The sequence below is a fragment of the Lissotriton vulgaris genome, chromosome 7 (assembly GCF_964263255.1).
Source record: "Lissotriton vulgaris chromosome 7, aLisVul1.2, whole genome shotgun sequence".
Classification (NCBI taxonomy): Eukaryota; Metazoa; Chordata; class Amphibia; order Caudata; family Salamandridae; genus Lissotriton; species Lissotriton vulgaris.
Window position 1 is genome coordinate 1,043,851,865 of NC_141695.1, and position 25,260 is coordinate 1,043,877,124.

At 48.3% G+C, this 25,260-nt stretch overlaps 1 protein-coding gene across 2 annotated transcripts in view; it reads left to right on the forward strand.

Annotated features, from left to right (window-relative positions):
* MYOT (myotilin) overlaps nucleotides 1-25,260 on the forward strand; it is an 801,437-nt gene that overhangs the window by 650,661 nt on the left and 125,516 nt on the right. For both annotated transcript variants that reach the window (XM_086931487.1, XM_086931486.1), the window contains exon 16: nucleotides 24,078-24,243. In XM_086931487.1, the coding sequence (XP_086787613.1) occupies nucleotides 24,078-24,243 (166 nt within the window). The remainder of the gene's footprint in view (nucleotides 1-24,077; nucleotides 24,244-25,260) is intronic.

The following is a 25,260-nucleotide window of genomic DNA, read 5'->3' on the forward strand; positions in this document are numbered from 1 at the left end:
AAATGAGGGGGGGAAGGAGCCATAAAAGAGCACTTCGGACTTGTCCTCATTGCACTTCAGCTGGGCCTGTGTTAGCCAGCGAAATACTGAGGACAGACACAGATGGACTGTAGACGTGTCCAGATTGTCGTCTGGCCAGGTAAACAACAATTGGGTGTCATCAGCATACCCTAAGATTTTAGCCCCAAACTGTTCAGCTAGGGATACCAAAGGTGTAATGTACACATTGAACAGTAAGGGGCTAAGTGTGGACCCCTGCGGGACCCCTGTAAGCAAAGGCTTTTGCTCCGAGGCATGCGGAGGCATCCAGACCTGCTGGGTCCTATCAGATAAAAAAGAGGACAGCCATTCCAGCACCACTCCCCCAATACCAATGTCAGACAGCCGACCGAGAAGGAGATCATAAGGGACAGTATCGAAAGCGGCAGAGAGGTCCAATAAAATTAGGACCGCTCTGCCACCTCCGCCTAGACATTCCCGAATAGCCTCGGTCATCTCCACCAGGGCCGTCTCGGCATGGAGATATATGCTGATACAGTTTTTGATTATATGGTGTGCTTGCTTTATTGTGGTTCAAGTTAGGAGTCTTTAAATGGAAATGCACTGTCGTCTTTGTAGGGCAGGACATGTTTGGTGTAGTGTTCTATTTAGGGTTGGGCAGAACTCGTGGAGTTTAAACTCTGTGGAATTCCCAGATTTACCTAAAAACTCAGCAAGATTTTGCAGAGTTCTACGAGCGTCAGAGTTCAGCACACCAGGAGCTTATGTTGCACTGTAAAATCAGCATAAATGGAACCATGCAGAGTGCCAGGGGGCGCTGCTTTATTTCAGCTAGTCGAGTGGATTTTCTCCTCAAGCAGCAGCTTTCTTGATGTGGGGAGTAGCGACCTGCAGCAACCGGCCACGTTGAGAAATCTCACCTGGGAGGCGGCCTAACACTCAATTTTCTGGCTCGCGGTGGAGCGGGGCACGAGAAAAACTGGGCCACGCATTGGTTAGCGTAGTTTTAAGTGAGCAAAACTCTGTGAAATCCACTGGAGTGGAGTTTGCCACCCACCCCTAGTTTTAATTTGTATGTTGTAGACAACAAAAGAAGTAGCAGCTAACGTGATGTTAGTGTTTGGGACAAAAATTCTCCACGTTGCTTAGAAAAGTTCTGCTCCATGACTCTGTTTTTTTCTGGTTTGCCATATGTTTGCCTCCACTTAACTCAACAAACTGCAAGGACATTGGAGATGTTCTAAATATGTTTTGCTTTTCAGCTGACAGGATGTTACCTATAGTGTACTCTAGTCTGAGTGAGTTTAGCTATTTTCTTCTCACACGAGACTGCTAGCATTCGTGGATAGCAGTTCTAGTCCAGTGGCATAGGCCATTTTACCTTTAGCTCTCATGGGAGAATAACTCTTGGCACTCCACTATAAATGTTAATTCAGCCCTCATAATTGGAAACCTTTATTTACCATCATGTGTGGGTTTTATGTGGAAAATGTATATTTTGTTTCTGTGTTTTACTAGGTAAGAGAGAAAGGTGGTGTCCATTTTTGACACTGTATACATAGGTGCAGAAGATGATGGGCAATAGGCTAGCTTCCCACTCCCAACCCTGAACCAATGCCTACCCTGAAGCCAATGAAGTGGTGATATTCCATTGCCTTCCTTTGTTTAAAGCAGGTTTCTCCTGCTGAGTTGAAACCCAGCCATCCCCCCATCGTCATGGGTTTCTGGCTGGTGCCTCTGAATGGTAGGTTTATCCTCGACTTCATCGGGGGGGGGCAATTCATATTAAAAAATTGTCTAGTTGAAGCTTGTTTGACCTTGAACCATATGCTCTGGTTCTCCTAGAATTTCACAAGGCAAATATAAAGATGCACTGGTCCAGGAAGAAGAAGCATGTTTGAAAAAGAAAGTTCGGATTTTGCGCAGGTTTCCTACTCCAGGTACAAAAATACAGAATTTGGTGTATCATCTGGAAACCCAGGGGCTCCTTGCACCAGCTCAGAGGAGACACGGTGCCTGGGAGTTGATCACATACTGGATTACAATTCACCTTCACAGACTTGAGAGTGCCATGATTCTTGGATAAAGCCTTGTGGTTGTGACCTGGAGACAGAATAGGAGCTGATCTGTCATTCAACAGGAGGAGCTTTGTTGCCTTTGCAAGCACAGAACCTGTTCTGATCTTTAAAAGCTTTGCACAAGTTCCAACTGTCTGAAGAAACTGCGTGAAGGATGCTTCAAAATTCAGTGAAAACACTGAAACATTGATATACCGCATCCCGGCAGCAACAATGGCAAGTAAAATTAAAATCTGAAGCTGGAAAGATACCTTTTTTTTAAGTTACTATTGAGTTTTTACTGTTGTCGGCTCTACTTGTACCTTTATGGTGCCCATATCTCCCACAGGCCCATCACCAGAAGGACCAGGAGATCCTCTGCCTTCATACCCCAGGATGGGTTCCACTTCCATTGTCAGCAGTACACTTGCTTGATGCTGGTACCACTGACTACTCTTTAACTCATAGGGTTTTGGAGATACCATCATTTGTAGTCCATGTTGGTCCCTAAGGTCCAGTTATCACCAGGAAGTAATCAAACCTCGGGGTTCCAGTGGATGCACCCAGTCGCACCAGTGCACTCATCAACTATAAAGATTTTGACCACAATGAGTCATTTAAAAAAAATTCCTCTAAACCTAGGTGTGCACAGGGAATGTCACAGTGGCTTCTCTCTCACTCGTACTTCTGCAACTCTTGTAAAAATATAAGAACCGCTGGGACCATAACTGTGTTTTAAGAAACATATAAACTTTCTCTGGCTCATTCCCAGTTTAAGTGGACCACATGTCTTAATTACTTGCTCAGTAAGCCTCTAAAGAACCACGAACACCACCATTGACTATACTGGAACTGACCCTTGTTGTTTGTGTAACCAGTTTGGGAAAACAAATGTATTTCTTCATTTTGAGATTTGAAACTATACCCCATTGTTGGTACAGAGATGATTGTGTCTCTCTGAGCTCCGAGAGAGAAGTTGGGCATTTTGCCTCCAACACATAGCCCAAATTAGACATCCGAGCTCCACTTCCCTTGAGAGACGCTTGGCACAGCTTTGTGCAGCTGCTTTGTTGGAGAACCTATTAGTGCCTGAAGCCCGTGAGAGGTTGCGCCCTACAAGAGCACCTTGGTAGTAAGATGGACATTTAACCACCTTCTGTCAGAGCCCTTGGCCCCAGATGATGAGCGCAGAAGACCATGATCTGAGAAATGGGAAGGAGATGGCGTGAGACTTCCTGCCTACCCAGAGACATCAAGCTTTTCTTCCTGCGGCTGAGAGAGTCCTATAGATCAACTTGACAGTAGGAGAAAAACAATTCCACAACCGACCCTCACCCCAGTGCAGCAGACTGGCTTTGGGAAATAGAGACAGAGGAAATCTGTAGCCTGATGTCCTCTCACCCGCATCTATGAAAGAGACAGCTCCTTAGAAGCGATGATTTTAGAGGTCTTATCTGTCTGGCTGTACTTTGCCACGGCAAAAGAGTACATCCAATCACTGACGGAATGGAGTACAGCACACCAAAAATGAAATAAGCCGGATAGGCTGTAGCTGAATTCACTTTATGCAATACCTTGGCCAAGTTAGTGGTGTATCAGACGCATGACGGGCAACTATTTGGCCGCTGCTGTCATTTACTTTTGCAGCTCTGCCACATGGCTAGACATTGAGGTGGCATCAGAGCGTTTTTAAACACAAATCTAGCAATGTACTGAGCTCTGCTCACTGTGCTAGAGCACAATATGGGGACCAGACTAATTTCCTGAAAGTTCCAGAGTACTGACACCCAGGGTAGGTCAACTCCTTGTCACGTAAATTATGTGGTTGTAGGGCAGCTCAGCATGGGGTTTCTCTAAAGGAATGACACTACTACCGCATGCTGTCAGCAATTGGTTCTTATTTAGACCTCCCCACCTGAGCAAGCCATCTGCTGCCAGTTTGTAGGATTCAAATTGGAGTGTACAGTACATCGCAGAGCTCCTTAATCCATGCTTCTTGTCAGGCTGCGGAGTAGCACTTGGCATTCCTTGTATAAATTGACAGGATGTATCGACTGGGTCATTTACAGGATTGCTTCAGGTCACCTACTCAGTTAATGGGAAGCAGCCAGTGTTGCGTTGGTTGGACTTCGCTTAACTGTTTCATAGCATGTGGGTTTTCTGTTTTTAATCGATTGAAAAGCTCTGTGAGTAAGGGTGATAACCGGTGATATAACAGGCAATAGAACAGGACACTCTTGTAAAACGGTACAAAAGAGGCCCTACTCGAACTGAACAGCACAAAAAGGAGCAGAGGACAGTACAAATATAGCCCAAACTCATTATTTCAGGAGAGGCAGAAAACAAAACGAAAGCATGGCTCTCTCATGAAGACTTTCTTCAGCATTTTGGCAGTCAGTGCAGAGACACCGCAAGGACTCCTCGTACCTCTACTGTAGTATGAAATATAATGGAGGCGGCGAAGGGTCCGGGCATCAGTTTGTCTCTGCAAGGACATTGGAGATGTTCTAAATATGTTTTGCTTTTCAGCTGACAGGATGTTACCTATAGTGTACTCTAGTCTGAGTGAGTTTAGCTATTTTCTTCTCACACGAGACTGCTAGCATTCGTGGATAGCAGTTCTAGTCCAGTGGCATAGGCCATTTTACCTTTAGCTCTCATGGGAGAATAACTCTTGGCACTCCACTATAAATGAAAAGGGGCGACCACTCGGTCCCCCCTACTCCGCCATACGTTCGGGGGGACCGAGTGGTCGCCCCTTTTCATTTATAGTGGAGTGCCAAGAGTTATTCTCCCATGAGAGCTAAAGGTAAAATGGCCTATGCCACTGGACTAGAACTGCTATCCACGAATGCTAGCAGTCTCGTGTGAGAAGAAAATAGCTAAACTCACTCAGACTAGAGTACACTATAGGTAACATCCTGTCAGCTGAAAAGCAAAACATATTTAGAACATCTCCAATGTCCTTGCAGTTTGTTGAGTTAAGTGGAGGCAAACATATGGCAAACCAGAAAAAAACAGAGTCATGGAGCAGAACTTTTCTAAGCAACGTGGAGAATTTTTGTCCCAAACACTAACATCACGTTAGCTGCTACTTCTTTTGTTGTCTACAACATACAAATTAAAACTAGGGGTGGGTGGCAAACTCCACTCCAGTGGATTTCACAGAGTTTTGCTCACTTAAAACTACGCTAACCAATGCGTGGCCCAGTTTTTCTCGTGCCCCGCTCCACCGCGAGCCAGAAAATTGAGTGTTAGGCCGCCTCCCAGGTGAGATTTCTCAACGTGGCCGGTTGCTGCAGGTCGCTACTCCCCACATCAAGAAAGCTGCTGCTTGAGGAGAAAATCCACTCGACTAGCTGAAATAAAGCAGCGCCCCCTGGCACTCTGCATGGTTCCATTTATGCTGATTTTACAGTGCAACATAAGCTCCTGGTGTGCTGAACTCTGACGCTCGTAGAACTCTGCAAAATCTTGCTGAGTTTTTAGGTAAATCTGGGAATTCCACAGAGTTTAAACTCCACGAGTTCTGCCCAACCCTAAATAGAACACTACACCAAACATGTCCTGCCCTACAAAGACGACAGTGCATTTCCATTTAAAGACTCCTAACTTGAACCACAATAAAGCAAGCACACCATATAATCAAAAACTGTATCAGCATATATCTCCATGCCGAGACGGCCCTGGTGGAGATGACCGAGGCTATTCGGGAATGTCTAGGCGGAGGTGGCAGAGCGGTCCTAATTTTATTGGACCTCTCTGCCGCTTTCGATACTGTCCCTTATGATCTCCTTCTCGGTCGGCTGTCTGACATTGGTATTGGGGGAGTGGTGCTGGAATGGCTGTCCTCTTTTTTATCTGATAGGACCCAGCAGGTCTGGATGCCTCCGCATGCCTCGGAGCAAAAGCCTGAGCTCGGGACAGAACGAAGAGCCAATTTTGAGCGTTTTGATCTTTTTCTTTGTCTTCTAGATACCTCGTCGGAGAGATGCCCAAGAAAGGCGCAAAGAAAATGACGACCGAACAGATGGTGCGGGCCCTTTGCAAAGAGGTGTCCGACATAAAGAAACGGTTGGCGGAGCGAGACGGGGAGGAGGGTTCGGGCTCTGCGCCGGCTGGAGGGAGACCTAAGAGGCCGAGAAGGGTTCCAGCCGGTGGAGATGTCCCGGTTACCTCTGCCCCGCTCGAGGCACCGACACCAGTACCGATGGAGGGGAATCCAATCCCCGTTGTCGTCACCCCGACATCCAAGAAAGACATACCCCCCGAGCTGGCAGCACAGCTAGCAGCTTGGTTGGGGGATAGTTGTGATGGCGCCACGGCTGCCGAGGCACAGGCGCTGATAAGAGGGCTTCGTGAGAAGAGAGATGCAGCTAAAGTGACTACGCCGTTGGCGGGAATAGACAAGCCGCAAGCGGCAGAAGCTGCGTCCGGTGCAGGTAAGCGGCCATTGCCGATTGCAAGGGACGAGTCAGCACCCTCTCGTAGAGAGAGATTGGGACAACATGTACCTTTAGCTATAAAGGAAAAGATCTGGGCTGGGGAGTACGTGAATATTTTCTCCTTGCTTGTTGATCATTATGAGGTGGAGCATGTTAGAAGTCAGAAGGACCTAATGCATCCGAGTGTTTGGCGCGCAAAAATGGCCGCCTTTAAGGTAAATGAGAATATTGGCAACTGGGGCAATGCGTGGGGTATTTTTACATCGATTTTGGGGGAACGTAGCCCCGAGTTGCTTCCTGAGTTTCCCATTTATCAATCACGAATTATGGGTTACTCGACAGCGTATCAAGGTAACCATTGGTTTTGTTATGACAATTTGTTCAGGAAAGAAAAGGAACATAACAAGAGTTTGACCTGGGATTGTTACGATTCTGTAACATGGGATAAAATGAAAGAATCGGGAATGTTAAAAATGCCATTGGTTGGGAGCAATGTTGTTGATTACTCCCGCCAAAATGTGGGGACGCCCTTTCGACCAAGTACGAGCACCGACGATCAGTCGAGGCCCGCAGGCAATGCAGGGAGAAAGGGTTTCTGCTTTAATTACAACAAAGGTAAATGTACCAGGCCTCCGGGATCGTGTAAATTCAAGCACGAGTGTAGTACGTGTGGGTCGTCCCATCCTGAATCATCGTGCAGAGCCAGAACGGGTGAGAATGGGGGTAAGGGAGGCGCCAAACAGGTCTAAACTAGTCCGAGGGGCGCCTTTACCAACCCCGATTGATACCTTGGCAATGATTCCCTGGCTCAATGAATACCCGGATCGTACTTCTGCCGGGGTGCTGCGGAACGGTTTTACACATGGTTTCCGCATCCCGGTGGGGGACTTTCAGGGTGTAGGGATTCGCAAAAATCAACTTTCCGTTTTACAACATACATCTGTAGTACAAGAGAAAATTCAGAAAGAGGTTAGCCGGGGACGGGTCGCCGGCCCGTTTTGCGTACCCCCGGTACCGGATTTTGTTTGTTCTCCGTTAGGGGTGGTCCCCAAGAAGGACCCAGGTGAGTTTCGTTTGATCCATAATCTGTCTGCTCCACATGGTCTTTCGGTGAACGACGCAATTGATCCAGAAGTTTGTTCGGTGCGATACGCATCGTTTGATGAGGCACTAGCCATCTTGAATCGCCTGGGGCCCGGGACGTTGATGGCGAAATCAGATATCGAGTCAGCGTTCCGGTTGCTCCCGGTACACCCAGACGATCAGCGTCTTCTGGGATTCGGGTTCCAGGGGTCATTTTACATGGATAGGTGCATGCCAATGGGATGCTCTATATCATGTGCTTATTTTGAGCAATTCAGTACTTTCCTGCAATGGGTGTTTACTAGGAAAACGGGTTTCCGAAATGTAATGCACTACCTTGACGATTTCCTGTTCCTTGGCCCCGCCGGAAATCCCGAATGTGCCCAGGCCTTAGCTGAATTTTGTGTGTTGATGGGTCATTTTGGCGTGCCATTGGCACCGGGTAAAACTATGGGTCCCACGACTTGCCTCGAGTTTTTGGGGATCGAGTTGGACTCAAGGGAGGGGTGTTTCCGTTTACCAGCCAGCAAAGTGTTGAAATTCAGGACAGCCCTCCAAGTATGTTTAAAGGCATCTAAGGTTACACTGCATCAGTTGCAACAATTAGTGGGAAAGTTGAACTTTGCCTTGAGGGTGATCCCAATGGCTCGCCCCTTTTCCCGCTCAATTGCCCAATCGATGGTCGGCCTAAAGGAGGGTCATCATCGCACAAGGTTATCGGCTGAGGTCCGCCAGGACATGCGGATTTGGTTAGCATTTCTGGCGGACTTCAATGGCCGAGTCGTCTGGAACAAGCCAGCCGTGTCCTCCGAAGAGCTCGGGCTATGGACGGATTCAGCAGGAAGCATAGGCTTTGGCGCCATCTTCGGCACAAAATGGTCTGCACAAAGGTGGCCTCTATGGTGGCACGAGAAGGGGCTGACGAGTAATATTGCTTTCCTTGAACTATTTCCCATTCTGGTGGCCCTGAGAACCTGGCCAGAAGGGTTCAGAGATCATTCTGTCGTGTTCTGGTCCGACAATATGACCGTGGTAGAATGCATCAATAGTCAGGCGGCCCGTTGTAAATTGATTTTGAGGCTGCTCAAAGAAATTGTCTTACTGTGTATGCAACTGAACGTGATATTCAGAGCACAACATGTCCCAGGGGTGATGAATCAGGCGGCTGATGCACTGTCTCGTTTTTACATGCAGGCTTTCTCGGGTTTCCTTCCTTCAGCGGACCCAGAGCCGGCACCCTTCCCCGAAGCTCTCTGGTCTCTCGGTGCCCCGAACTTCGTCACCTCGTGGGAGAGAGTCTAGCACCCAGGACAAGGAAGGCATATGAAGGGGCGTTTCAGGCCTATTTAGCCTTTTTGGGAGCAGAGAGAGGGGGACTTTGGGGTCAGGAAGAGTGGGTAGTACTTTTTCTGATGTCTTTACGGAGGGCTGGGAAATCGGTGGCTACGGCCCAAAGGCATCGTGCCGCCATTTCCTTTGTTGCCAGGGCCCATGGCATCCAGGACCCGACAGCGTCTTTTACAGTACAAAGGGCGCTGCGTGGGTGGCAACGCCTAGAGGGTCGCAGAGTTGACGTAAGACGACCGATAGGTCTGGATAGGTTGTTCCAGTTGCTGGCTTCACTCCCTAACACATGCTCGTCTCCTTTCGAGACCTGTTTGTTCCGGACTGCATTTACGCTAGCATTTCACGGGGCTATGAGAGTTAGTGAGCTGGTTGCAAGGAACAAACGGGATGTGGCGGGGGGCTTGTGCAGGGAACATGTTCAGATCAGGGGCGATGCGATGATTGTCTCCTTTCTCAGGTCCAAGACCGACCAAGATGGGAGGGGGGACTGCACGATCATTCGCAGGATCCCCGGGTCATCCATGTGTCCGGTACAGTGCTTAGAAGATTACCTAGCACGAAGGGTGGCATCATGGGGGGGGACATTGTTGAGGCATGTAGACGCCACCCCGCTGACGAGGTTTCAGTTTCAGCGGGTGCTTGCAATGGCCATTGCCGCAGCGGGCTTGGACCCGGGCGAATTTGGGACCCATTCCTTTCGAATAGGGGCTGCCACTGAAGCGACAGCCAGGGGTCTTAATGTAGAACAAGTGAAACGTGTGGGGCGCTGGTCCTCCAATTGTTATAAGAGGTACGTGCGATTGCACATGTTGTGAAGCGGTAATCATGTACTCACGCTTCTTGTCTTTTGTTTGTTTTCAGTTGCGCAAGCCTACGCGGCAGGGCGGACTGTGCAGTCGACCCAACACCAGGCCAGCGGTCGCACGTCACCGGCTGTGAAGAAGGAGGTGTGGGTCGTGGGCCACTCATACGTGAGACGGGCCGCAGACGTATTCAAAGCAGGTGACATGATTCACGTACCTGGGGAATACGGGTACAGAGTGTCCTTCTACGGAAGGGGCGGTCTCTGTATTGACCAGTTTCAGGCATTCTTTGAGGGTCTGTTAGAGCGGATAAGGTCACCGCCGTCCATAGTCATAGTGCATTTGGGGGGCAATGATTTGGTCACCACCGGTAGACGACTTCTCCTGGAGGCTATGCTTTCCACGGTAAGTTGGTTAGCGAGGAGAGTTCCGGGGTGCATAATTGCGTGGTCTCATATGATCCCACGAAAAGTGTGGCGGGGGGCTATCTCGATCCCTGCTTTGAATCATTCTGTTAGAAAATTGAATAACAAAGTGAGTAGGTTGTTCCGTGCCAAGACATTGCATTCGATCTCGCATAGTTGTATTAATGATGACAGTATGTATATGGGGGATGGTGTGCATTTGTCAAGGGTGGGGAATGAGTTACTCATAGGAGACTTCTTAGCTTGGTTAAAGTCGTTAAAACATGACCTTTAGGTAGGAGTTTTGTGGGGGGTCCAGATAGCCGGTCAACTATCCGGACCTGTGGCGGTAAGGTCATGATCGGTGAGCACTAATTGGTAGATCCCTATGAGTGGGCGTCACCCAACACGGATGGGAGCGCTCGGGAGAGGTGGCCATTGGCCCCTCAAGGGGGAGGCGGTCCCGTCTAAGGGCGGGTCGCCGGAAGTAAAGGAAAGGCGGTCAAGGCCCCTTCCTTTGTAGGAGGGGTTACAGCCCCCTCCTGGGGAATTTCCCGGGGCCAGTGTCATCTGCGACGGCAGATGCGGTAAGTTGTGTGGGGTGGGGGGAGGTCCACGATACCTTCCAGATACCACACACAAGTCTTCGAACGACCTTTAAATGGCGTCGAGTCTTAAGTGCCCCCGTCAAGTCAAGGGAAATTGTTAGTAGTTGCACTTGAGGTAAGCCTCTGTGCTGTCGCCCCTCCCAAGTGGGAGGGGTAAGTCTGGTTAGGGATCTTGACACCGGTTATGACCTTGCCGTTGGCCCTTAAACGTTAGGATGTACAATTTCAGTGTTTCTAGAGAATGTTTTGTAGGATGCTAGTTCGGCTAGGAGAACCTCTGTATTAGAGAATATGTTAAGGTTAGCCAAACATCGCAATGTGATAATGAAATTGTACATAACATGAAACGTTTAATGTTTTAATTTTTTGTTTTAATAAATACGGCCGGGAGGGTCACTCCCTCCCACATCCAAAAACTTAAAGAACTGTTTCCGGTTTCCCTCCTTTTGGGGATTGTGTTGAGAGGGGGTGGCGGGTATCTCAGCCATATGAAAAGGGGCGACCACTCGGTCCCCCCGAACGTATGGCGGAGTGCCTCGATCCCCCCGGGAAGCCATTTTTTGGGCGGGAGGCGCGTCTCGGCTGGTATGCCCGAAGCGGCGTAGCCAGGGCGCGCTTTTTCCCGCCCTAGAGTGGGCTGGCCTAGACACCGACGTAGCCAGCCCCGCCCTAGGGGCAGGCAGGGGCGGGTTCTCGCCCGCCCTGAAGACGGATAAAGAGAGACGCAAGACCAGAAGACGTCCTCTTGTTCTTGTGCTCCGAAGCTGCACCTCCTCGCTACCCGTGAGCTCGGGACAGAACGAAGAGCCAATTTTGACCCACCCACCAGCCCCTGAGGACAGCAAGTCATCGTGCAATAAAGTGAATGTTATAAGTATGTTTTCCGTTTCGTTTACAGGCTGTGAAAGTATCAGTTTGTTGTTGATCATAATAAAGTATGGTGAATATCGTGTAAGTTGTTACGATTAAAATGATTTGATGTAGTGTTGCATTTGAAGCATGTTCTTTGGGTCGTAGCGACCAATGTTTTCCTGGGTTTGAATAAGAATTGTCGTATTTATTTTTGGTAGGCGGTAAGGTCATGATCGGTGAGCACTAATTGGTAGATCCCTATGAGTGGGCGTCACCCAACACGGATGGGAGCGCTCGGGAGAGGTGGCCATTGGCCCCTCAAGGGGGAGGCGGTCCCGTCTAAGGGCGGGTCGCCGGAAGTAAAGGAAAGGCGGTCAAGGCCCCTTCCTTTGTAGGAGGGGTTACAGCCCCCTCCTGGGGAATTTCCCGGGGCCAGTGTCATCTGCGACGGCAGATGCGGTAAGTTGTGTGGGGTGGGGGGAGGTCCACGATACCTTCCAGATACCACACACAAGTCTTCGAACGACCTTTAAATGGCGTCGAGTCTTAAGTGCCCCCGTCAAGTCAAGGGAAATTGTTAGTAGTTGCACTTGAGGTAAGCCTCTGTGCTGTCGCCCCTCCCAAGTGGGAGGGGTAAGTCTGATTAGGGATCTTGACACCGGTTATGACCTTGCCGTTGGCCCTTAAACGTTAGGATGTACAATTTCAGTGTTTCTAGAGAATGTTTTGTAGGATGCTAGTTCGGCTAGGAGAACCTCTGTATTAGAGAATATGTTAAGGTTAGCCAAACATCGCAATGTGATAATGAAATTGTACATAACATGAAACGTTTAATGTTTTAATTTTTTGTTTTAATAAATACGGCCGGGAGGGTCACTCCCTCCCACATCCAAAAACTTAAAGAACTGTTTCCGGTTTCCCTCCTTTTGGGGATTGTGTTGAGAGGGGGTGGCGGGTATCTCAGCCATATGTTAATTCAGCCCTCATAATTGGAAACCTTTATTTACCATCATGTGTGGGTTTTATGTGGAAAATGTATATTTTGTTTCTGTGTTTTACTAGGTAAGAGAGAAAGGTGGTGTCCATTTTTGACACTGTATACATAGGTGCAGAAGATGATGGGCAATAGGCTAGCTTCCCACTCCCAACCCTGAACCAATGCCTACCCTGAAGCCAATGAAGTGGTGATATTCCATTGCCTTCCTTTGTTTAAAGCAGGTTTCTCCTGCTGAGTTGAAACCCAGCCATCCCCCCATCGTCATGGGTTTCTGGCTGGTGCCTCTGAATGGTAGGTTTATCCTCGACTTCATCGGGGGGGGGCAATTCATATTAAAAAATTGTCTAGTTGAAGCTTGTTTGACCTTGAACCATATGCTCTGGTTCTCCTAGAATTTCACAAGGCAAATATAAAGATGCACTGGTCCAGGAAGAAGAAGCATGTTTGAAAAAGAAAGTTCGGATTTTGCGCAGGTTTCCTACTCCAGGTACAAAAATACAGAATTTGGTGTATCATCTGGAAACCCAGGGGCTCCTTGCACCAGCTCAGAGGAGACACGGTGCCTGGGAGTTGATCACATACTGGATTACAATTCACCTTCACAGACTTGAGAGTGCCATGATTCTTGGATGAAGCCTTGTGGTTGTGACCTGGAGACAGAATAGGAGCTGATCTGTCATTCAACAGGAGGAGCTTTGTTGCCTTTGCAAGCACAGAACCTGTTCTGATCTTTAAAAGCTTTGCACAAGTTCCAACTGTCTGAAGAAACTGCGTGAAGGATGCTTCAAAATTCAGTGAAAACACTGAAACATTGATATACCGCATCCCGGCAGCAACAATGGCAAGTAAAATTAAAATCTGAAGCTGGAAAGATACCTTTTTCTTAAGTTACTATTGAGTTTTTACTGTTGTCGGCTCTACTTGTACCTTTATGGTGCCCATATCTCCCACAGGCCCATCACCAGAAGGACCAGGAGATCCTCTGCCTTCATACCCCAGGATGGGTTCCACTTCCATTGTCAGCAGTACACTTGCTTGATGCTGGTACCACTGACTACTCTTTAACTCATAGGGTTTTGGAGATACCATCATTTGTAGTCCATGTTGGTCCCTAAGGTCCAGTTATCACCAGGAAGTAATCAAACCTCGGGGTTCCAGTGGATGCACCCAGTCGCACCAGTGCACTCATCAACTATAAAGATTTTGACCACAATGAGTCATTTAAAAAAAAATCCTCTAAACCTAGGTGTGCACAGGGAATGTCACAGTGGCTTCTCTCTCACTCGTACTTCTGCAACTCTTGTAAAAATATAAGAACCGCTGGGACCATAACTGTGTTTTAAGAAACATATAAACTTTCTCTGGCTCATTCCCAGTTTAAGTGGACCACATGTCTTAATTACTTGCTCAGTAAGCCTCTAAAGAACCACGAACACCACCATTGACTATACTGGAACTGACCCTTGTTGTTTGTGTAACCAGTTTGGGAAAACAAATGTATTTCTTCATTTTGAGATTTGAAACTATACCCCATTGTTGGTACAGAGATGATTGTGTCTCTCTGAGCTCCGAGAGAGAAGTTGGGCATTTTGCCTCCAACACATAGCCCAAATTAGACATCCGAGCTCCACTTCCCTTGAGAGACGCTTGGCACAGCTTTGTGCAGCTGCTTTGTTGGAGAACCTATTAGTGCCTGAAGCCCGTGAGAGGTTGCGCCCTACAAGAGCACCTTGGTAGTAAGATGGACATTTAACCACCTTCTGTCAGAGCCCTTGGCCCCAGATGATGAGCGCAGAAGACCATGATCTGAGAAATGGGAAGGAGATGGCGTGAGACTTCCTGCCTACCCAGAGACATCAAGCTTTTCTTCCTGCGGCTGAGAGAGTCCTATAGATCAACTTGACAGTAGGAGAAAAACAATTCCACAACCGACCCTCACCCCAGTGCAGCAGACTGGCTTTGGGAAATAGAGACAGAGGAAATCTGTAGCCTGATGTCCTCTCACCCGCATCTATGAAAGAGACAGCTCCTTAGAAGCGATGATTTTAGAGGTCTTATCTGTCTGGCTGTACTTTGCCACGGCAAAAGAGTACATCCAATCACTGACGGAATGGAGTACAGCACACCAAAAATGAAATAAGCCGGATAGGCTGTAGCTGAATTCACTTTATGCAATACCTTGGCCAAGTTAGTGGTGTATCAGACGCATGACGGGCAACTATTTGGCCGCTGCTGTCATTTACTTTTGCAGCTCTGCCACATGGCTAGACATTGAGGTGGCATCAGAGCGTTTTTAAACACAAATCTAGCAATGTACTGAGCTCTGCTCACTGTGCTAGAGCACAATATGGGGACCAGACTAATTTCCTGAAAGTTCCAGAGTACTGACACCCAGGGTAGGTCAACTCCTTGTCACGTAAATTATGTGGTTGTAGGGCAGCTCAGCATGGGGTTTCTCTAAAGGAATGACACTACTACCGCATGCTGTCAGCAATTGGTTCTTATTTAGACCTCCCCACCTGAGCAAGCCATCTGCTGCCAGTTTGTAGGATTCAAATTGGAGTGTACAGTACATCGCAGAGCTCCTTAATCCATGCTTCTTGTCAGGCTGCGGAGTAGCACTTGGCATTCCTTGTATAAATTGACAGGATGTATCGACTGGGTCATTTACAGGATTGCTTCAGGTCACCTACTCAGTTAATGGGAAGCAGCCAGTGTTGCGTTGGTTGGACTTCGCTTAACTGTTTCATAGCATGTGGGTTTTCTGTTTTTAATCGATTGAAAAGCTCTGTGAGTAAGGGTGATAACCGGTGATATAACAGGCAATAGAACAGGACACTCTTGTAAAACGGTACAAAAGAGGCCCTACTCGAACTGAACAGCACAAAAAGGAGCAGAGGACAGTACAAATATAGCCCAAACTCATTATTTCAGGAGAGGCAGAAAACAAAACGAAAGCATGGCTCTCTCATGAAGACTTTCTTCAGCATTTTGGCAGTCAGTGCAGAGACACCGCAAGGACTCCTCGTACCTCTACTGTAGTATGAAATATAATGGAGGCGGCGAAGGGTCCGGGCATCAGTTTGTCTCAGATGCTAATTCAAGTGCTAATTTGCTAAAGTTGATCAAATGTGGACAAAATACCAGATTAATGGTGTGAATATTTGCATTTGTCTAAGGTAAAAGTGTTTCATGAAGATTATTTGAAGACTCCAATACAAAAAAATCTGTATGGCTTTGATGATGAAATAATAATCTTAAAAGGAGTGCTAGATGGAGATAGGTTAAAAGTGGTTAAACCTTGAACACTCCTTTTGTGTTGGTTTTGTTTTGGTGATCCGGAAAAAAGGAATGTTATGTGGATTAATTATACATTTAACATCCTTGTGTAAAATAAGTGGGGCAAAAGAACCTTGAGTTTGGTTCTAAAAAATTGTATATATGTGTAAATGAGAATTATTTCTTTGTGTTTGTATATATGAATTTTGTATAGCTGTGTTAAATGTGAGAGACCAATATTTATGGTAAAATGTGGTTTAATTAAAAGAAATAGTTGAACCATATACTTGATAATCCTTTGTATTTGTTTTGTTGTGGCGATCCAGTTGGAGAATCTCTATATCTGAAAATGTTTTTCAATTAAATTGTGTTGAGAATGACTAATCCAAGAATGGATAATTGATGGTATCCATTCTTATAATCAGCTAGATATATTACAATTCCGTAGGCTTTACTTTTTTTGTTTACCTTGTTTTATACCCAAAGGCCTATGGGTTAATTGGGTTACCCCTGTAGTATGTTCAATGTCATGCACCCAGCTGGTTAGGTCTTTAGAAAATATAGCTTCCCTCCTCAGAAGCAATATAGATTTAAGGCCCTGGGCTGTTGAAGGTATGTTAATGAATCCAAAAGAGAAGGAACAGTACTCCAAATACCAAACTCACCAAAAAATCGCTTCCTTTTTCAGTCCAGCAGCTTTAAGCAGTGATGATGGTGAATCAGTCTTTCAGCCATTGAATTCATCATTGTAAAGGGAATTTCTAGGCCTGGGCGGAACTCACGGAATTTCACGTTGCGGGATCACGCAGTTACATAAAAATTCTGAGAGATTCCGGAGGGTTCCGCCAGTGGGCAGAAAATGCTCCAGTTTTACCGCCGGTCTTGTATTCCACTTTGAAAAATCATCCAGAATAGCGCCACTCTATTTTCCAGTTGATGTAGCTGCTGCTCAAGTAGAAAATCTACTCTGAAAGCAGCCCTTGCAACCGTTCACAGCAGTAAAATCTTGCCGGAAGCCCTCCTAGCAACTGAAAAGCGTGGTAGGGGATGCCAATTCTCACTCACGCTTGCCAGCATGCATTCTGATGCCATGCGTTGTTCCCGCTGTCATTGCGTCGCTTCAACAGGAAAAAAATTCCATGATTTAGCAATTGGCGGAAGTTGGTGATAACTTGTGTTTCAAGAGTAATGCAGAGTCACCAAAATTCTCCAGTTCCGCTTGCGGAATCAAAATTTCACCTGAGCCTTGGAAATACCTCGAAGGAGACATGTGTTTCATCTGTAAATACTTATACATCTTACTTCAGGTGCATGATTATGTTTACTACGATAAACGGAACAGTCCTCCACTTCACAGACTTTAAAAATTGAACGAGGCTCAGGTGCGTCTGCATTTTCAAGCACTGCTGCATATGTGATGCACCTCTTACCATAAATGAATACGATCTCTGGAGAGGCTACCCAGTACATTAAGACCCTTGTAGTATTTGTGTAAAGAAGACAAATAGAGTAAGGTGCTTAATACTTGTGTCCATCTGGTGTGAAACATTGACCTCCGGTCCAGGCCAGCACTCTCCCCAGCAGCTCCGCTTCATCGCCTCAGTGCAGAGCCCTCACGTCTTCAGGGTTCGTGTCGGCAGCCCGTCGCAGCCTTAGAGGCAATCCAGTCCAGCCCGCCTAGTGTCCCCCTCACCCACTGCTCACTTGGATTTCTCCTGATTATTTTATTAAAAGTTTCACTTGGTTTTCTTCTGATTATTTTATTAAAAGTTTCACTTGGTTTTCTTCTGATTATTTTATTTAATTCTATTTCCTGCCGCTGCTGTCCCTGCGGTCCCTTCCCCCTCGACCGAGCTCCCGCTTCCGCCTCCCTACCTCTGGTTCCACCCCCTCCCCTACTTAATGGCAGCCGTTGCGCGGTCGCGCCGCTGGCGGGCCAAAGGTGTGCCAAAGGCAAGCCCGTCTGCGCCCGTCCCCGACCAGTGGGAGGGCCCCTGGATCCACAACCTTCCACCACTATGACGACAGTGCCCACCTTGCACTCAACTCCGGAAGGCACAGAGACTGCCAACAGGCCTCGCCAACCTCGACGACACCGCCCTCCTCGCACTCAACCCCGGAAGGCACAGAGACTGCCAACAGGCCTCGCCAACCTCAACCCACGGCCAGTTCACCTGCCTCCACTACTGACAGACCTTCAACACCACCTCAACCCCCGACACCGCTGACACCCGCGCCGACTACACACTAAGATGTATCCTCCTCAACGTGGGCTCCGTACCCAAACAATCCATAGAAATCTGGAACCTACTCTACTCTCTCCCGACATCGCCTTCCTCACAGAGACATGGACCAAAGCCGCCTCTGCCCCTGACATCAACACCAGCATCCCAGACAGTTACAAGATCCAAAGAAAGGACCGCCCCAATCGCCCCGGAGGGGGCCTCGCGATCACACACAAGAGCACTCTCCGCCTCACCACCTCCAGTGAAACCTTTCCCTCCGCCAAACACCTTCACTTCCAGATACAGACCAGCCCTAACACCACATTCTGAGGAACCCTAATCTACAGACCCCCTAGCCCTTGGACACCCTTCGCCACCCCCATCACAGACTTCATCGTAACCCCACGCCATCGCATCAATGATCTGCATACTCATTGGAGACCTTAATTTCCACCCGACAATCCCAGCGACCCCAACTCCACCATCCTCCGGGACAACCTCACCACCATCGGACTCAACCAACTCGTCACTACACCCACACACAGAGCAGGACACACCCTTGACCCCATATTCACTGCAGGTAACAGCGTTCACTTCTGCCACACAACGTAACCACCATGGACCGACCACCACTGCGTCCATTTCACCGTCCACAAACCCAATGCACCAAAACCACCCCCACCCACCACGAAGGAACTGAAGCAAGGTTACAGACGAGCAACTGAACTCCGCCCTCACCGTAGACAACCCCACCTGGACATCCGACGCAAATATCGCAGCCACAGGACTACAACTGCGCGGACAAGCTCACCCCGCTACGCAACTCCGTCAAACAGCGAACCAGGAAAGCCGCCAGGTTCACCACTGATCTCCAAGAAATCAGGCGCACCATCAGACATCTGGAGAAGAACTGGAGGAACACCAAGACTACCGATAACTACTCCACCTACAAAGATGCCATTACAGACTACCACAATCAAAGAAGAACAACCCTAGTACAGCGCCTCAGCAACATCGGAATCCAGGACAAGGCGCTGGAATGGATCATCTCCTTCCTCGACGGAAGAACACAGAGAGTCCGCCTACCACCGTACAAGTCAGAGGCCTCCGAAGTCATCTGCGGCGTCCCTCAAGGATCATCTCTGAGCCCCACCCTCTTCAACGTCTACATGAGCCCCCTCGCGGCCATCGTACGCAAACACAACCTCAGCATAATCTCCTACGCCGACGACACCCAGCTGATCCTCTCCCTGACCAACGACCCCGCCTCCGCCAGAGCCAACCTGCACGAAGGGATGAAAGAGGTAGCCGAGTGGATGACGACCAGCCGCCTGAAACTGAACTCTGACAAGACGGAGGTCCTCATCCTGGGCTCTTCACCCTCCGCCTGGGACGACTCCTGGTGGCCTCCCGCCCTGGGCACCGCACCCAAACCGACAGACCATGCACGCAACCTGGGCTTCATCCTGGACTCCTCCCTCTCCATGACCAGGCAAGTCAACAACGTCTCCTCGGCGTGCTTCAACATCCTACGCATGCTACGGAAGATCTTCTGGTGGATCCCCACCGAGACCAGGAAGAACGTCACCCAGGCCCTCGTCACCAGCCGACTGGACTACGGCAACGCCCTCTACGCCGGTACCACCGCCAAGATCCAGAAGAGACTCCAGCGGATCCAGAATGCCTCCGCCAGACTCATTCTCGACATCCCACGAACCAGCCACATCACCGGACACCTGAGAGACCTTCACTGGCTCCCCGTCAACAAAAGAATCACCTTCCGCCTCCTCACCCACGCACACAAAGCCCTACACGACCAAGGCCCGAGCTACCTCAACAGCCGGATCAACTTCTACGCTCCCAAACGCCACCTCCGATCAGCCAACCACGCCCTCGCCGCCGTCCCCCGCATCCGAAGAGCGACTACAGGAGGAAGGTCCTTCTCCTACCTGGCCGCCAAGACCTGGAACTCCCTCCCGACCGACCTGCGCCTGACCCAAGACCACCTCTCCTTCAGGAAGAAGCTGAAGACCTGGCTGTTCGAGCAGTAGCGGCACCCCCCCCCCCCCAAGCGCCTTGAGACCCTATGGGTATGTAGTGCGCTCTATAAGTGTCATTGATTGATTGAAAGGAACTTTATCCACAACAACATTCTCACCAACTCCAAGGAACTCTTCAGTGTCATTCAGGATTTTAATAACCCAGGCAGCAAAGCCACAGGCATCACCCTTTCCCAAGACCTCTGCGACAAGCTTGGAACCTTCTTCCACCTCAAGATCAGGACACTCCACAACAACTTTGTCAACCACCAACAAGACAACAAAGCCGCACCCCCAACCCCCAGAGACACCAGCCTGCCCACCATCTCCAACTGGACACCAATCACGGCCTTCAATACCGCCACGACCATGAAAGGCATCCTCTCAGGGACCCCCACTGACCCCTGCCCCCACACATCTACCACAGAGCCGCTGACTCCATCGCACCAGAACTACAACAGACCATCAACAACACCTTCACAACAGGCACCTTCCCTGTTTTTTTTGTTTGAATATATTTTATTAGTTTTCTGGTATTCATTTTCAGCATACAATTATGCATTATGTAAGAGGAAATGGTACATATAATCCGCATAACAGCATAACGACAATACAGTATAGCAATGATACATAATGGGTCATTGAACACATATCACGTTTCCTGCAGCAAAACTGATAGGATATATGAGAAGGGATGTATCTTTCTGAGAGTGGGACGTCGTATGGTGTTATTGGCAGTGTAGCTTGGGGTACGGGGAGGAGATGTGGTGTGAGGCGGCATGTTCGTGCTGTTAAGCGCCTTCCCCAGGTCACTACCGTCAGCTGATATGTAGTGTATCCCCCATTGTATGGTCATATCTAGAATGTTGCGGGTATCAGTAACTAATATAATATTCACAACTGTATAACTGGCATGTCACAGGTAAAACTTCAGTGACATCCAAACGGAACCAGGAGGGGAAATTGAAGTCAGGATAAAATAAAAAGGAAAGGACTCGCCAACATTGTGAGGTGTCGGGGGAAGAAACTAAAGAGAAAGAAAATAACTTAAAATGGGGAGGCGAGGGTAAAGGGTTAGTAGATCTAAAAGAATATCAATGTGTGTCTGTGGGGGTGTGCCTCTGAGCCCGGGGCAAGAGCGTGTGACAGGTGGGGCCTTGTTGAGCATGGGTCTTTCTCAGAGGAGGGGGGGGAGAGCGGCTCAGTGATGTCTAACAGGCATCGTAATGCTGGTGTCGGAAGAGCGGGGATCCTGAGCGGCTGTCATGTTACATCTCTGTGGTAGCACCTCTCAGTATAAGTATCAGCTATGTCTGTCACTTATTTAAAATGGGGAGGTATCGATGGGGGCATGAGGGTTTCTGCCCCACCTACTGGTCGCGGCCGGTCTAAAGAGAGGTATAATCTAAGTGATTCCTTGATCTAAGCTCGTCTGTTGGAAGGATTTCAGGGTGTCATCCCAGAGTTGCGCAATGGGGAATTTCCTGTGCCCCACCGTCTCCTCCCTGTGCAGTACGACGCTCTCCGCTCTCGCCGATTTATCAAACGAGGCACACCAGTGTTTGGCTTGTGGGGGTTCTCCCTTCTTCCAACGTTTAGTGAGTAAGCGTTTGGCTGTAACGAGGCCCAGGTCCCAGAACCTAGCCGGTACTCTGTTGAGCTTCGTCCTTTTGTAGAGTTCCAGAATACAAGCTTCCCACGTGTGTGGCAGGTCTTCGCCAGCACTCTGCCGTAGCAGGGCAGTCACTGTGGTCCAGTATGTGTGTATATTGGGGCAAGCCCAGAGCATATGTAGTATGTCCGCGTCGACCAGGGAGCAGCGTGGGCACGCAGTAGTGGTAACCGAGAAGTATTTGTTGATTTTGTCTGGCGACAGGTATGCGTGGTGTAGTATATAAAATTGTATGATTTTAAAGCAGGAGTTGCGAGGGACGTTAACTGGGCCAGCCAGTACCATTGCCCACTCTTTATCCGTCAATGCCCTCCCCCTATCTGCCGCCCACTTGTCCCATAACTGTTGAGTGGAGTGCTGTGTGTGCATCAGGAGAGCCTGCGCTAGCCAATGGATTACGTGGGACCCATTGCCCAAACAGGCCCCTTCCCTGACGCCTGGAAGTGCACAGAAGTCAGACCCCTACTCAAGAAGCCCACGGCCATCCCCTCCGACACGGCCATCCCCTCCGACCTCAAGAACTACCAGCCCATCTCGCTCCTCCCTTTCGCAGCCAAGGTGGCAGAGAAAGCAGTCAACAGGGAGCTGATACGATTCATCAAAGAGAACGCCATCCTCGACCCGTCCCAATCCGGATTCTGAAGCAACTACAGCACTGAGGCCACCCTACTCGCCGCCACAGACATCCGCACCCTTCTGGATCAAGGCCACTCTGCAGCCCTCATCCTCCTGTATCTATCTGCAGCCTTCGACACCGTCTCTCACCGCACACTAGCCAACAGACTACACAATGCCGGTATACAAGGAACTGCCCTGGACTGGATCCGATCGTTCCTCACTGGAAGAAGCCAAAGAATCAGACTACCACCTTTCCTCTCCACCCCTACGGAAATCCTTGAAGTCCCACAGGGGTCATCACTGAGCCTGACCCTCTTCAACATCTACATGGCCCCCCCTCGCAGCCATCGTCGGACAACACACCCTCAACATCGTATCCTACGCCGATGACACCCAGCTCATCCTCTCCCTCACAAGGGACCCCATCACTGCAAAACTCAACTTCCAGAGAGCAATGCAAGACGTCCCAGTCTGGATGACCAACAGCTGCCTTAAACTCAATGCCGAAAAGACAGAAGTCCTCGTCCTCTGAACAGAACTCCTCATCCTCTGAACCACCTCTTCAGCATGGGATAACACCTGGTGGCCCACTGCCCTTGGAAGTCCACCTACCCCCTCAGACCATGCCCAAAACTTCAGCATTGTACTCGATTCATCTCTCGCCATGACCCGGCAGCTCAACGCCCTCACCTCCAGCTGCTCCAACTCCCTCTGCATCCTTCAAAAGTCCTTCAAATGGATCCCCCCTCAGTCAAGGAAGACATTCACCCACGCATTCATCACTAGTAAACTGGACTATGGAAACGCTCTCTACGCTGGCATCAACAAATCCCTACTCCGCAAACTCCAGTGGATACAGAACACTGCGGCCAGACTCGTCCTCGGCATCACCTGGTACGAACACATCATCCAACACCTGCGGAGACTCCACTGGCTCCCATAGAGAAGAGAGTCACTTTGAAGATCCTCACCCACGCCTACAAATGCCTACACAACAACGGACCCAAATACCTCAATGACAGAATAAACTTCCACCTGCCCAAAATAAACCTCCGATCTGCCAACCTCGCACTAGCTGAAACCCAGCGCATTCACATAGCCAGGGCAGGTGGAAGATCATTCTCCCACATTGCAGCCAAAACCTGGAACGAACTACAGACAGACATCAAATGTGCCCCCTCCCTGAACACTTTCAAGAAGACCCTCAAGACCTGGCTCTTCAGCTGAATGCATCTGCGTACCCCCGCCCCTCCCCGGCGCCTTGAGACCCTCATGGGTTAGTAGCGCGCTTACAATTCCCTGATTCCCTGATGGATTGATCTTCTTTTTTTATTAAATCCGTATCATAAATTTGATAATACTCCAGCGATTTGGTTCTCTAAGCATTGGTATTTTAATGTAATGTTCTCTACCCTGGCCTCAAAAGTTTGTACTTGTAGCTTTCATTAGTCAGGTCACCTTCCGGTGATACCTTTTTATGAGGGAACCCCAGATCATTATTTGAGCCACAGAAAGTGAAACAATATATGCTATGGGGTGTTGTAACACTCTCTGAACGGCAATTAAATGTTTCATTTGTTTTCATTGTTTTTTTTAACACCTGTGTGCAACAAGAATTTCAAAATGTACTTTACTCTTTGCTTTTTAGCACATGAGCACACAAGGACACCATCATTTATTCGCAAACCACAGAGTGCACGTGGTATGGAAGGAGATACAGTGAAGATTGAATGCCAAGTCGCTGCTGTGCCATTTCCACAAATCTTATTGAAGAAAAATAATGAAATGCTGCAGTACAACACGGACAGAATAAGGTATGATGCAAAATACCATGACTAAAGCAAGAAAACCACTAATACAATAGTGCTCAGTTGTCTGCCCTACATTTATTTTTAAAATCACTTTAGTAATCTGCTCACAATAATTTATAGCACTGAATTAACACATAGGCACCATTTGAAATGAAGAAGCACAAACTAAGCAGTATGCTCAGAGTATAGAAATGCCCATACAAACAATCATATAGTTTATGACATTGTAGGTAATTGGGTTTTTTGTTGAGGGGGGGTGCGAAAATATTGACCCTGCAGATGAATTACCTCTGTAGATGCAAGGGGAAAGAAGGTACCTAAGTTGCAATGTTGCAACACAAGAAGTCTTGGGAGACTGGTAATGATGCACACATGCTACCCCTCTGTGCTGTTGTCAAGTTTGGCCATCTACGAACTCCCCAAGAACAAGGTAATTCGGATCACTTGTACTGGTCTACGGTCAACCGAGCCTGGGGTGGGAAGGGAAGGGAGGATGTTAATAAAAGGCACGTATGTTGAAGATGTTTGGGACAATGTTCTGGTGCTTCTGAGATAATGTATGTAACCTTTTCTTTGTCCTTGAAATGCAGATAAAAACATATATATATTTAAAAAAACACACACACAAATAAGTCATTAAATTAACCTGTGCTTAATCCTCTAGTCGCTTGGCACAAAAACAATCTGGCTTAATTTAGAGGTCGTGTGTAAGGTATTACTGCCGCACTCAAACAGTAATACGGTGAAAACACAGGACAAGGAAAATCCCACACTAATTTTGAAAAATCAAGTAAAATGTATTAAATATTTTGGCACAGAAAAACGGTAAAAATCTAATCCGTACAACTAGAGTTATTAATTTTAAAAGTTTTCTGTGAAAATAGTGCCTGAAAGATTAAAGCACCAACTACAGACATATAGTTGGGTGAGACCCTGGCGAAAATTATGACCAACAGTGATAAAGCATTATTCAGATACACCAAGTGGAATGGGCCCCGTCTCAGCTTTCTTTCGGACTCA